At 47.8% G+C, this 14,436-nt stretch overlaps 1 protein-coding gene across 3 annotated transcripts in view; it reads left to right on the forward strand.

Annotated features, from left to right (window-relative positions):
- L3MBTL1 (L3MBTL histone methyl-lysine binding protein 1) overlaps positions 1-14,436 on the forward strand; it is a 60,445-nt gene that overhangs the window by 14,153 nt on the left and 31,856 nt on the right. For 2 of the 3 annotated variants that reach the window (XM_060190374.1, XM_060190378.1), the window contains exons 8-15: positions 4,582-4,670; positions 6,268-6,372; positions 8,456-8,591; positions 8,822-9,033; positions 11,983-12,134; positions 12,690-12,766; positions 13,359-13,444; positions 13,618-13,728. In XM_060190374.1, the coding sequence (XP_060046357.1) occupies positions 4,582-4,670; positions 6,268-6,372; positions 8,456-8,591; positions 8,822-9,033; positions 11,983-12,134; positions 12,690-12,766; positions 13,359-13,444; positions 13,618-13,728 (968 nt within the window). The remainder of the gene's footprint in view (positions 1-4,581; positions 4,671-6,267; positions 6,373-8,455; positions 8,592-8,821; positions 9,034-11,982; positions 12,135-12,689; positions 12,767-13,358; positions 13,445-13,617; positions 13,729-14,436) is intronic. The other variant, XM_060190385.1, reaches the window with a different exon arrangement.

Below are 14,436 nucleotides of genomic sequence, written 5' to 3' on the forward strand. Positions count from 1 at the left end.
CCTGATAGCTAACATGCAGGTGGACTAAAACTGTCTGGGAAAATGGTGACAGAGCTGAGGATAGAACTAGAAAGCTGGAGTAGGGCAAAGTGTAGCTCCTAAAATTGAAGAAAGTTTTTTTTAAATTTTTTATTATTTTTATTATTTTTATTTATAAAAAGGGAACACTGACAGAACCATAGGATAAGAGGGGTACAACTCCACACAATTCCCACCACCAGGTCTTCATATCCCATCCTCTCCCCTGATAGCTTTCCTATTCTTTAACCCTCTGGGAGTATGGACCCAAGGTCATTGTGGGATGCAGAAGGTGGAAGGTCTGGCTTCTGTAATTGCTTCCCCACTGAACATGGGTGTTGACAGGTTGATCCAGCTTGTCTCTCTCTTTCCCTAGTGGGGCGGGGCTCTGGGGAATCGGAGCTCCAAGACACATTGGTGGTGTTGTCTGTCCAGGGAAGTCTGGTTGGCATCATGGTAGCATCTGGAACCTGGTGGCTGAAAAAAGAGTTAACATATAAAGCTATAGAAATTGTTGACTAATTATGAACCTAAAGGCTGGAATAATGCAGATGAAGAGTTGGGGGGGGGGGTCTCCATTTTGTAGATAGCTAATAGGCATATTTTAGTTATATTCCAAAGGGGCTATATTAGTGTTTTGTTTTGTTTTTTAAAGAAAGTATTAAATAAAATGGACTGTTTACTCCATTGATCTCACCTGGGGCCATATCTATTCATATTTAGTACAGGAGCCTGTGTAACCTCTGCATCCCATTCAGTCTGAGCTCACAGTCCATGGTCACAGCTGGGAACATCTAGGCTGCATTCATTTCAGGACCAATTTTCCTTGAGTGTCAGAGTAGGATGGCCCAGCCTCCCTTCAGAGAGTGAGACAGTCCCTACCATTGATGCTTTATATTGAGGGCATAGTCCTAGAGAGGCCCACAAGATGGCTTATGATGACATTGCTGATGGAAGTGGCCAGTGATGGTGGAGAGAGGGAGCTATTAAAGGCCTGGGCCCATCATATCTACCTCCCAAGTATTTTTATTTATTTATTTATTTATTTATTTATTTTTATTATTATTTTTTTACCAGAGCACTGTTCAGCTCTGGCTTATGGTGGTACCGGTGATTGAACCTGGGACTTTGGAGCCTCAGGCATGAGAGTCTCTTTACATAACTATTATGCTATCTACCCCTGCCTTAATTGAGGTTTAAAAGGCACATTCAGGGAGTCGGGCGGTAGCACAGCAGCTTAAGCGCAGCGGCTTAAGCATGCGTGGCACAAAGCACAAGGACCAGCATAGGGATCCCAGTTCAAGGCCCTGGCTCCCCACCTGCAGCGGAGTCGCTTCACAGGCGGTGAAGCGGGTCTGCAGGTGTCTTTCTCTCCCCCTCTCTGTCTTCCCCTCCTCTCTCCATTTCTCTCTGTCCTATCCAACAACTAATGGTGTCAACAACAATAATAACCACAGCAAGGCTACAACAAGGGCAACAAAAGGGGAAAATAAAAAGAGATGGCCTCCAGGAGCGGTGGATTCACACCGAGCCCCAGCAATGACCCTGGAGGCAAAACAAAAACAACAAACAAACAAAAGAAAGAGTGAGGCAGGGGGCCAGGCAGTGCAGCAGGTTAAGCGCACATTGCTAGTGTGAATGAATCGCAAGGACCAGCTCAAGGATCCCAATTCGAGCCCCCCTCCCCTCTACCTGCACAGGGGGTCGCTTCACAAGCAGTGAAGGAGGTCTTCAGGTGTCTTTCTCTACCCCTCTGTCTTCCTATCCTCTATCGATTTCTCTCTGACCTATCCAATAACAGCAATAAAAACGATAAACAATGGCAACAAAAGGGAAAAAGTAGCCTCCTGGAGCAGTGGATTCATCACGCATCTAGCTCCAGCAATAACCCTGGAGGCAAAAAAAAAAAAAAGAATGAGGAGGGGAAGTGGGGGGTGAGGGGAATGCAGGGAGAAGGAGGAGGAGTCTGGGGGGGTGTAAACGTGATCCAGATAGTTGTGTTGGCATAGATCTCAGAGTTTGATGGCCCCATTGATGCATTAATGAGGAAAATACTTCCTTTGGCCTAACTGGGTCAGATGCCTTAAGGTTCAGTAAGGTAGACAGGGAATTTAGACAAATGCTAGACAGATGCCTCTAGTCAGTTAGGTTCCATCTAAGGAAAAATGTCTCTTCCTGAGCAGCGCAGGAGGTGACTCAGTGGATTATAGCACTGAACTTGCATGCATGAGATCCTGAGTCCAACCCACAGGGTTGCATATGCCACAGTGATTCTCTAGTTCTCACTCTCTCTCCTCTCTTACTCTTTCTCACTGATTCACTGATGATTAAATTTCAAAGAAGAAACTGTTTTTTCTGAGTGAAAGTTTGTCCATAGCTAAATGAATCAGAGCAATAATCAGATGAGGCAGAGCAAGGCAGAGTTAGAATTCAGATCAGACAGATTCTATGGAGGCGCAGGAAGGACCAATAACTTGAACCCAGGATTTTTTTTTCCCTCCAGAATTATTGCTGGGGTTCGGTGCCTGCTCTATGAATCTACTGTTTCTGGAGGACATTTTTCCCATTTTGTTGCCCTAGTTGTTATTATTGTTATTGTTGCCATTGCTGCTGTTGTTGTTGGGTAGGACAGAGAGAGGAGGGGAAGACAGGGGGAGAGAAAGATAGACACCTGCAGATCTGCTTCACTGCTTGTGAAGCGACCCCCCTGCAGGTGGGGAGCTGGGGGCTTGAACTGGGCTCTCTATGTCAGTCCTTGTGCTTTGTGCCATGTGCACTTAACCAACTAACTGCACAACCGCCTGGCCCTTGGATTTTATATTTTATAGGATCTTTTACTTGCATCTAACTTACTCTTTCTGATGACCCTGTGGTAGGCACAGTTATCTACATCATACCCATGACAAAATTGAGGTAAAGAGGTTTCTAGGAGCTAGAACTATTTGCCCAAGGGATATGAGTTGATTTGGCTGAACTGTTGTTCCTTAACCATCTGTGGCCTTCAGCTGAAAGCAACTCAGACAGACCTTGCAAGCTGACCTTCCATGTTGGGAACTATTGTTGAGTTTAAAGGCTATTTTTACTGTGTTGGAAGCCAGAATTCCATCACAGGCTAAACTGAAGGTCACACAGGGAAGAGCATGTCCCCTCCCCCAGGCCCAGAGATTCTGTGTGCCTATGAGTGTGTGTTGGTGTGTATGGTGTATGTCTAAGAGGACTGTGGAATCAGTCAGTTTCTATTCTATGGGCACACCATTGGAATAAATGCTCATCCCCCCCCCCCCCGTGTGTGTGTGTGTGTGTGTGTGTGTGTGTGTGTTCAGAGATAGTAGAATACAAAGTGTGTGGGGGGGTCTTGTGTATCCTCATATCTCTATTTCTCCCTATGTCTATAGTAATTTTTTGTTTTGCTTTTGGTGGAACTGGGTGCTCTGGGTTACTTTGTTTGTTTTTTGTTTTTTATTCAGAGAGAGAGACCATAGCACCAAAGCTTATTCTGTTGCCATAGCACCTCCTTTTTAGTGCTGGGACTCAAACCTGGGTTGCACATATAGCAGTGCAGGTACCCTACCCAGTGAACTTCTCTGCCCTATTTCCATGTTTCCCCCTCTAATTTTCCTCTCTTTTTTTTTTTTCCATATAGTTCAGGTGGCACTTGAGATTAATTTCTCTCCCCCAGGATTTGTCACTCAGCTTTCTCTGAGAATAGGATCCCTCTGGGCTGAGACTTTGTAGCCTCAGCTCCTTTCTATATAACTCAAAGAATTTCTGCTGCCAGTGGCCTGGGGGTAGGGGCAGGGAGGAAAAGTTTGGTGTGATCTCACTGACAGCTAATTAAGCCCCTGGAGGGAGCATGGGCACCATGAAGGCTGGGTGGGGCCACAGAGGCAGCATGATTATTCTGGAGCTGACGGTAGAAATGGATCAGTGAGGGGCCGGGCAGTGGCACACTTGGTTGAGCACACATGTTACCATGTGCAAAGCACAGTTCAAGCCCCCTAGTCACCTGCAGGGGGAAGCTTCATTATGAATGATGAAGCAGTGCTACAGGTGTCTCTCCTCTTTTTTTTTTTTTTTTTTTTACCAGAGCACTGATCAGCTCTGGTTTATGGTTCTTCTTCTTGTAGCGTTTGCCCTTCTTCCTTAGCCAGTCAACAGCGTCAGGTTGAAAGGTGTCAGGAGCTGCTTGTTGCTGGCTTTGAAAGTGACTGGGATCCATGTGGATTCAGTTGGCTAGGAAGGATCATCAGTTTCCCCAATGAATGGGTACTCACGGGATGCACCACGAGAAGGTCGATCCAATGCATCCCAATGGTTTATGGTGGTGTGGGGGATTGAACCTGGGACTTTGGAGCCTCAGACATGAGTCTCTTTGCATAACCATTATGCTCTCTATCCCCACCCTCTCTCCTCCTTTCTATCTCCCTCTTCTTTCTTGATTCCTCTGTCTTTATCCAATAAATAAATTAAAAAGTATTTAAAAAGAAATAGATCAGGGAAAAGCTGAGGAAAGCAGTGTTTAGGAATAGCCCAGGAGTCAGCCTCTCTGTCCTCTCTTCACAGCGTCTGGAGAGAAGAAGGAAGGCTGGTCATGGGAGTCCTACCTCGAGAAGCAGAAGGCCATCACTGCCCCTGTCAGCCTCTTCCAGGACGTGAGTCAGACAATTGCCACTTCCCAAGAGCTTGTCTTCTCAGACTCGCACTCACCACTGAATGCAGGTCTTTTTTGTTGTTTTCTGGGATAAACACTCCTCAGAGGGCTGGAAAAATGGAAGAGGTTGGGGAGGGCAAGGAGACTGGCTAGAGGCCTGAAGAAGACAAGATCCATGTAAGGGAATTTCAAGCTGGGGAGAAATTAGATGCTGGGTGGAAATGCAACCAGTTGAGCACACATATTGCCAGGTTCAAACCCTGGCTCCCCACCTGCAGGGGAAAAGCTTCACAAGTGGTAAAGCAGGTCTGCAGGTGTCTCTCTTTCTCCCTGTCTCCCCCAATCCTCTCAGTTTCTCTCTAATAAAAAAGAAAAGTTAAAAAGGGAAAAATGGGGCAGGGGGTAGATAGCATAACGGTTATGCAAACAGAGTCTCATACCTAAGGCTCTGAAGTCCCAGGTTCAATCCCCTGCACTACCATAAGCCAGAACTGGTTAGTGCTCAGTTAAAAAAAAAAAAATGTCTACCAGGAGTGGTGGATTCATCATTCAGGCACCGAGCCCCAGTGGTAGCCCTAGTGGCAAATTGAGAAGAAAAGAAAAAAACAGAAAGAAAAGAAAAAAACATTAGAAGGTGGAAGCCAAGTTTACTCATCACTGTGCCTACTGGTTTAATTCTTCTGGGGCCTTCTTAGTTCCATATGCTGATCTTCCCATTACTTGGGTGAGGGGTCACCCTTAAATCTAGCCCAGTCTCAGCCTATGTTTTTCAGGGAACCTGGAAGCTATTCTACCCTGAGTTTCTGCACTGAAGATTCCCAAATGGGAGTCGGGCGGTAGTGCAGCTGGTTAAGCGCACATGGCGTAAAGCGCAAGGACCAGCGTAAGGATCCAGGTTCGAGCCCCTGGCTCCCCACCTGAGGGGAGTCACTTCACAGGTAGTGAAGCAGGTCTGCAGGTGTCTGTCTTTCTCTTCCTCTCTCTGTCTTCCCCTCCTCTCTCTATTTCTCTCTGTCCTATCCAACAACAATGACATCAGTAATAACAATAATAACTACAACAGTAAAACAACAAGGACAAATAACAAAAGAGCATAAATAAATATTTTAAAAAATAATAAAAAGTAATATAATGAAAAAAAAGACTCCAAAATAGAGGGGGCCAGGTGGTGGCACACCTGGTTAAGTGCACATAATCCTTACTCTGTGCAAAGACCTGCCCAAGGACTGGAGTTCAAGCCCCCATCCCCCTCCTGTAGGGGGATACTTCAGAAGCGGTGAAGCAAATTGCAGGTGTCTCCTTTTCAATCTCCCCTTCCCCTCTCAGTTTCTCTCTGTCCTATCAAATAAAACAGGGAAGAAGAAGAAGAAGAAGAAGAAGGGAAAAAAATGGAAAGAAATGACTGCTGGGAGTGGTGGATTTGTAGTGCCACCAATGAGCCCCAGTGATAACTCTGGTGACCAAAAAAAAAAAAATTCCCAAATAAGTTACCTCTTGGTAGTATCAGACAGGAGGGGTCTAAAGACAGCTCCTTCACCCCAAGCCCACTAGGCAAGGATAAGGCTGGATGGAAGCTTGGTCCTCTCCAATCCTGACAGTACCAGGCGGCTACTCATCACAAGAATGGCTTCAGACTAGGCATGAAGTTGGAAGGCATCGACCCTCAGCACCCGTCCATGTACTTCATCCTCACTGTGGCCGAGGTGAGCTGAGGCCTGCATCTCCATTCTGATGGTCTCTCTTGGGATAGATGGATGGAGCTTATTACGGGTATGGGGGGTTGGGAGGGGTAGAGGCTGGACTCAGATAAGAGAGACCCTGTCCTGCCCACAGAAAGCAGTCTAGTTAGCGATTGAGGTAGAGCACACATAAAGCTAAGAAAAGAAAAAGATGGGGGCTGGGTGGTAGTGCAGTGGGTTAAGTGCACATGGCGCAAAGCACAAGGACCAGCATAAGAATCCCAGTTCAAACCCCCGGATCCCCACCTTCAGGGGAGGTCACTTCACAAACAGTGAAGCAGGTCTGCAGGTATCTATCTTTCTCTCCCCCTCTCTGCCTTCCCCTCCTCTCTTCATGTCTCTATGTCCTATCCAACAATGACAGCAATAACAACAATAATAACAACAATGATAAACAACAAGGGCAACAAAAGGGAAAAAAAATAGCCTCCAGGAGCAGTGGATTTGTAGTGCAAGCACCAAACCCCAGCAATAACCCTGGAGGCAAAAAAAAAAAAAAAAAAGAACAAGAACAAGTGAGTCATGGTCAGGAAGGTGGCACAATGGATAAAGCATTGGATTCTCAAGCATGAGGTCCATGAGTTCAATCCCTGGTAGCACATATACCAGAATGATATCTGGTTCTTTCTCTGCCTCCTTTCTCATTAATAAGTAAGTAAGTAAGTAAATAAATTACAAGTGAGTCAAGGAGATAGCGCTTCACTTTACACTATAGACTCATGCCTGAGGCTCAGAGGTCATCCTCATAAGCCAGAGCTGAGCTGTGGTTCCAAAAAAAAAAAAGAATGGGGTGGGGAGAGTAGGGCAGAGGGTAGATGTCATGCCTGAGGCTCCAAAGCCCCAGGTTCAGGTTCTATCCCGTGCACTACTATAAGCCAGAGCTGAACAGTGCTCTGGCTAAATAAATAAATAAATAATGAACGGGGCCAGGCAGTGGCACACCTGGTTAAGCACACACATTACTGTTTACAATGACCCAGGTTCAAACTCCTGGTTCCTCACCTGCAGGGGGAAAGCTTCATGAGTGGTGATACAGATCTGCAGGTGTCTCTCTGTCTCTCTCCCTCTCTTCCCTCCTCATCTCTCAGTTTCTGTCTCTATCCAATAATAAATAAAATTTAATTTTTTTAAAAAAATGAACAAGTATTAAGGGGTGGTGACATTACTAAGCACATGTATACTTCAGTGTAAGGAGAGTTGGAGGAGGAGAAATCTTAAGGCAGGAATCAGCCAGCTGGATAGAGTGACACCCGTAGGAGTGGTGACAGGAGCAGTGATGCCCTGGGGGGACAGGAGACCTTCCTAAATGAAGGATGTCCTAGGCCAGTTTCTGAGATGCCTCAGGCAGAAGAAGCAAAGTGAGCAGCGGCTCCGGGGGTGTAGAACCAGCTGCCACGTTCAGAGCTGGTGAGGCCACAGCAGGGTCTGCCAGTGGCGAGAGAGGGTGGTAGAAGGGGATGTCATCGGTGCCCTGAGTTGGCCATGGCTGTGATCAGTGCCTTTAGGGTTCAGTCCTGAGTTCAGAAAGGCAGGAGGGTGTCATAGAAACTACCAATCTTGGGAGTCAAGCAGTAGCTCAGCGGGTTAAGCGCAGGTGGCGCAAAGCGCAAGGACCAGTGTAAGGATCCTGGTTTGAGCCCCCAGCTCCCCACCTGCAGGGGAGTCACTTCATAAGCAGTGAAGCAGGTCTCCAGGTGTCTATCTTTCTCTCCCCCTCTCTGTCTTCCCCTTCTCTCTCCATTTCTGTCTGTCCTATCCAACAATGACAACATCAAAAACAACAATAATAACTACAACAATAAAAAAAAAAATAAAGAAACTACCAGTCTTATATACCCAGAACTCAGAACTCATGTTAACTGTCTCATCCCAGACTGAAAGAATATAGGACAGAGCTCAGCATGGAGGTAAACTAGTAGTGATGAGAAACGAGGAAAAGATGATCATTAGAGCCTCTGAGACTGCCAGGCCAAGATAGGTGAGGGCACAGGAGTGGGGCATCTGCTAGCATCAGAGTACCTGTGATTTTCTCTTCCTGTGGGGACAGGTGTGTGGCTACCGTCTGCGTCTGCACTTTGACGGGTATTCCGAGTGCCATGACTTCTGGATCAATGCCAACTCTCCTGACATTCACCCTGCTGGCTGGTTTGAGAAGACAGGGCACAAGCTGCAGCCCCCCAAAGGTAAGGCCTGGCTGGATTGATCAGTTGAGGCAGCGAGCCCTCAGATCCATCCCTTCTTCCTTTGGGTCCCCTTTTCTCCTGCTCCCCTCTCCCCTCCCTCCCACTCCATTTACAACCAGCCTCTCTCCCCTGCCCCCTGCTTTGATTTGGCCCCAGGGCTTCCGCTCTGTCTTCCCTCCACTGAGTGTCCACCTAAGCTGTGTCCTGCCTCACCGGGCGTCCCCGGGCAGGTTCTCCGGGATTGTGGGGACCTCAGTCCTGCCTGATTGTGCTGGTTCAGTGTGGGCTGCCCTCGCCTCAGCCCAGCCCCTGTCTGCACGGAGCTCTGTTCATCCCCCCGAGGGGCCCAGGTTACAAGGAGGAGGAGTTCAGCTGGAGCCAGTACCTGCGCAGCACCAGAGCTCAGGCTGCCCCCAAGCACCTGTTTGTGAGCCAAAGCCACGTGAGTGCCCCTGAGCAAGAGTGGCCCGCCTCCCTGGGACAGGGTCACTGCAGCTGGCCCAGTGTCTACTCATCAGGAAGCAGCTCCTTTGCTTTAGTCATACCAAAAGGGCAGAGTGGGGCAGGCCTAGGGCCAGAGTAGTTCACCCCCTAGCCTGCCACGTCAGCCTGGTCACTGACAGGCCATTCATTGCTCCTGCTCCCTCCCAGCTGTGGGTTGCTCTGCAGTTCTTGGTAGAAAGTCTGAGCCCCTCTGTTCTTAGAAATGATTTTTCTTTTCTTTTGCCTGGCATTGAGACTCTTCCACTCAGTGCCAACAACTCCTTGTCTCCCTTCCTTCCTCTCTCTCTCTCTCTCTCTCTCTCAGGCAGGTAGCAACTTTATCCAGCAGTTGACATTTCTCTTAGTTCCCGTTAAAATCTGATCACACTGGCAGCCCAGTGTTCCCGTGGGCCAGGGATTTAGCCATGATGTCCAGGCAGACCCAGCTTTGCCTCACTCACTATCACCCCAAACACCATCCTTGAAGGTTCCCAAGGGGAGTCCATGGGATTCTACCCTCTAATGTTTCTTTGTTTGTTAATTTTATTTATTTATTGTCTATTGGATAGAGAAAGAGAGAAATCAAGAAGGAAGAGGAAGATAGAGACAGAGAGATAACTGAAGCCCTGATTCACTACTCATGAAGCTTCCCGCCTGTGGGTGGGCACCAGGAGCTTGACCCTGGGTCCTTGCCCTTTGTAACATGTCACTCAACCAGGTGTGCCACTGTCTAGCCCTTCTATACTCTATTGTAACAGGGAATGCAGGCTGTTTTTTTCTTCTTATCATTAAAGTTTTATTAATTGGAGGTCAGGGGGTAGCAAGGGTGGAACCAGAGCAAAAGTGTTGCTGGGGATCAAGCCAAGAACCTCACTTTTGAGAGTTCAAACTTTATCTGCTACACTACTTCACCAGACATTTTTTATTTTTTAAAATATATTTTGTTTGTTTTATTTTAATGAGAAAGATACAGAGAGAAAGCTGGGGTAGGGGAGAGAGAGAGTGATACCAGAGCACTACTCAGTTCTGGCTTACACTGATGTAACAGGTTGAATCTAAGGATATGTTACATCAAGTTTGAAATATATCTAATTTATTTAGTTTTGATAAAGACAGAAACTGAGTGGTCTGGGAGGTGGCACAGTGGATAGGGCACTGGACTCTCAAGCATGAGGTCCTGAGTTCAATGCCCGGCAGCACATGTACAAGAGTGTTGTCTGGTTCTTTCTTTCTCTCTCTCTCCTCCTGTCTTTCTCATTAATAAATAAATAAAGTCTTTAAAAAAACAGAGAGATTGAACCTGGGACTTTAGCGTCTTAGGCATAAGAATCTCTTTGAAAAAAGAGAGAGAGAGGCAAAGGGAGATAGATAGATGATAGATAGGTAGGTAGATAGGTAGATAGATAGATAGATAGATAGATAGATAGATAGATAGATTAGATAGATAGATAGATACCTGCAGCACTGTTTCACCACTTGTGAAATTAACCCCCTGCAGGCTGGGATGGAATATAGGAGGCTTGAACCAGGGTCCTTATATATTGAACCAGGGCCCTTATATATGTACGTTCAACTAAGTGTGCCACCTCCTAGCCCCGAATGTTTTTTGCATAACCATTTTGCTATCTCCCCCATCCTCCACCAGACTTTTTAGAAAATATTTATTTCATTACCACCAGGAGTATCACTTAGGCTTGGTACTGGCACTATGAATCCACCATTTCCACTCCCACCCCCCTTTTTTAAATTTCTATTTTATTGGACAGGAAAAAAAGACATTGAAAGGGGAAGGGGGGAGACAGAGAAGGAGAGAGAAAGATAGACACCTGCAGACCTGCTTCACCGCTCGTGAAATGTCCCCCATGTGGGGACTTGAACCTTGATCCTTGCACATAGTAATGTGTCCACTAAACTGAGTGTGCTGCCTCCCAGACCCCATAGTTATTTATTTTTATGAGAGGGAGAAACCAGAGCACCACTCAACTCTGGTATCCACTTTGTCAGGGATTATTGGGACTTCAAGCTTGCAAATTCTCTGCTCTAACATTCCCACCCAGGAGATGCAGATGTTTAAGTCAAACTGTATGTAACAAAGAATATTTACTTTATCTATTACATGTAAGAGAGAAAGAGTATTAGACAAGACAGAGGTACACATGAGAGACAGAGAGAGAGAGAAAGGGAGAGAGAGAGAGGCACAGAACAGACACAAACAGTCCAGTACACCACTCAAGTCCATGCAGTGCCAGGAACACACGGGGAACCTCAGGCTTGCAAGTCTGATGCTCCACCAGGCAAGCTATTGGTATTTCCTCAGCCCCAAATCAAACTTTTAAGTCCTGCTCCTGCCAGACACAAGCACTGTGGGCAAGTTATTTTACTTATAAAATGGAGATGGCGATGCCTATCTCATAGGATATTATAAAGATCAAAGGGGACGAGATTTCTGAAGCTTATGCCTGGCACATGGCAGGGCCCACCATCCCCCAGCCTCCCACCTCCCCTGCCAGCTCCTTCTCCCTTCCAACCTCACTACTGACCCATTCCAAGCTTGAACTGGAGAACCCCAACTTCTGGACAGGGGAGGCTTGTGTTCACCCTGACACACTCAGGGTGACTGCATAGCCTCCTGCTGCAGTGACTGTGGTGGTTAAGGTCCTGAGTGGCTTGGGCTGGGGCTTGTCCCTGGAGGGATCCTTCTTTCGTGTATAAGTACCGTACGCTAACTGATTGCGCCACTGGAGTTTCCCTTCTTTCCTAGACTTGCTCTCTATTTCCCCCTGGGCCCCTACCACCTACCCCCAGGTGTGACTACTGGGGAGCCTACTCCTTCTTTCCAGACCAGGAAGGGAGGAGGGTGGCTCAGGGCTAGCACTCGCTGGCCCTAAGCCCTTCTTCTTGCCCCCAGAGTCCCCCACCCCTGGGCTTCCAGGTGGGCATGAAGCTGGAGGCTGTTGACCGCATGAACCCATCCCTCATCTGTGTGGCCAGTGTGACCGACGTGGTGGACAGCCGCTTCCTGGTGCACTTCGACAACTGGGATGATACTTACGACTACTGGTAGTAGGAGTGCCCAGACTGGGCCTGGGGGTGAGGGAGTGGCGGGGGCAGAGGTAGGACTTCCAAACCTCAGGGACCATGTGGCTCCGATCAGTCCTGACACTGGAGAGGGTGGGTGGGGGGAGTAACTGGTTATCCTGTGGATTTGATCCAAGTCTTTAGACACACAGTGCAGCACTATGGATCTCATCTACAAATCCCAACGCTAAGATGAGTAAGTCCCCCTCCCAACCCTGTACATTATCTCCACACACCTATGACAGTGGTGTTGAGAGTTATTAGTTAATGCCGGAGTTTTCTGACTTCTCATCAGCCATCTGTGGAACCACCATTAAGAAACAGGCTAACCCACCTGCAGAGTTTGGTGAAGCAGAAGCTTCACGAGTAGTGAAGCAGGTGTCTTTCTTTTTCCTTTTCTGTCTTCCTTCCCTATCAATTTCTCTCTGCCAAAAAGAAAACAAAACAGAATAAGGCTGGAGCCTTCAGGCTGCTGTAGAAGACAGGCTCAGGGCCTCCAAGTTTCACTTGGGACAGTGAAGTGTTTTTGGGTTTCAGGTGTGATCCCAGCAGTCCCTACATCCACCCGGTAGGCTGGTGCCAGAAGCAAGGAAAGCCCCTCACTCCTCCACAAGGTGAACTTGCTGCTGAAGCAAATGCCCTTTCCTAGGCCTGGCCCTAGGCTCATCTCCCCTGAGCCCTGCCTAGTGCCCTATTAAGTGGATCTTTAAGGTCAGGGAGAGAAGGCAGATGTGTCCTGGAGCCTCAGCTCCTTTGCCTGGGAGTTAAGGATCCTTTGATTTTCAGGAGAGTCCTGTCAAATTGTGACTCCGCTGAGGTTTAAGGGCAGAGCGTTAGATGATCCTCACTCCCCTTTTCCCCCCAACCTCAGCCAGGGAGGAGCTGAGGGTGAAGGAAGTGTTTCCTTCCCTTTGGAGGATTACACTGGTTCACCTAGATAGAGGATTAGATGGGCCTGGGCTAGAGAGGGATCAGCAGGGAGCCTGGCCTCCCAGATAGTTCCTGGGGTCCTTGCCTTGGTGGTATGCTTGCTTCTGACTGACACCCCTCTGCCCCAGGACCTCTCTGCAAGAAGCTGGTCTTGGTGATGCAGAGGGAAGACTCTTCAAAGGGCCTCTGTCCCTTCCACGTGCCTGGTCCTGCTTGAGGACAGAGTGTCCCCAAGTATACCTGGGCACCTGGTCACCCCTCTCATCTTTCCTCCAGACTACCCAGACCCTGATAGCTTCTGCTGGGAAAAATATCTGGAAGAAACTGGGGCCTCTGCTGTACCTACTTGGGCCTTCAAGGTGGTGAGTCTGCTCTCCCTGTCCTAGAAATGTCAGGAAGGTGGGGAGCAGTTGGTCAGCCAGGTGGGACTCCAGATTCCCTCTTTAGGAGCCCACAGTTTTCCATACAGAGTACTGGGGGTTCAGCTCTGCTCTGCTCTGCTGGGCCTTGACCTGAAGGCCCTGTCCTTCGGCAGCGACCCCCACACAGCTTCCTGGTCAACATGAAATTGGAGGCCGTGGACTGCAGGAACCCAGCTCTGATCCGTGTGGCCAGCGTGGAGGATGTGGAGGACCATCGGATAAAGGTGGTTCTGGGACCCTCAGACTAGAGACCTAGACAGAAATTTATTCATTTACTCTTTATTTAATTCTTCTTTTCTTTCTTTATTTCTTTCAGATAGCGACAGAAATTGAGAGAGAAGGGGGAAGAGAGAGAGGGAGAGAGAGAAAGAGGTGGCTACAGCACTGCTTCACTGCCTTGCAAGATAGGGATCCTTGTCATGGTGGTGTGCTTGCTTGGGTTCTAATGTGTATGCTCCACCAGGTGCACCACCACCTGGTCCCTTAAATCAGTCAATTAATTTTACTAGACAGCTGTTCAACTCAGGCTTATGGTGGTGTGGGGGACTGAACTTGGTTACTTTGGAGCCTCAGGCATGAAAGACTTTTTCCATAGTCGCTATGCTACCACCCCTGTCCTGGGCAGGCATTCTCTAACTTTTATATTAAATATTTATTTATTTACTTACTTACTTATTATTGGATATAGATAGAGAGAAATCAAGAGAGGAGAGATAGATAGAGAGGGAAAGAGATACCTGCATCCCTGCTTCACCACTTGCAAAGCTTTCCTCCTGCAGGTAGGGAGCAGGGACTTCCTTATGCACTGTAATGTGTGCACTTAACCAAGTGTGAGATCGCCTGGCCCCCTTGGGCAGGTATTCTGTATATCGGTTAGAGGTCAAGGGCATGGCTTTAAGGAGACATTAGGTAGGCTTATACTGTGAGAAAGA

This window comes from Erinaceus europaeus, chromosome 1 (genome assembly GCF_950295315.1).
Source record: "Erinaceus europaeus chromosome 1, mEriEur2.1, whole genome shotgun sequence".
Taxonomy (NCBI): domain Eukaryota; kingdom Metazoa; phylum Chordata; class Mammalia; order Eulipotyphla; family Erinaceidae; genus Erinaceus; species Erinaceus europaeus.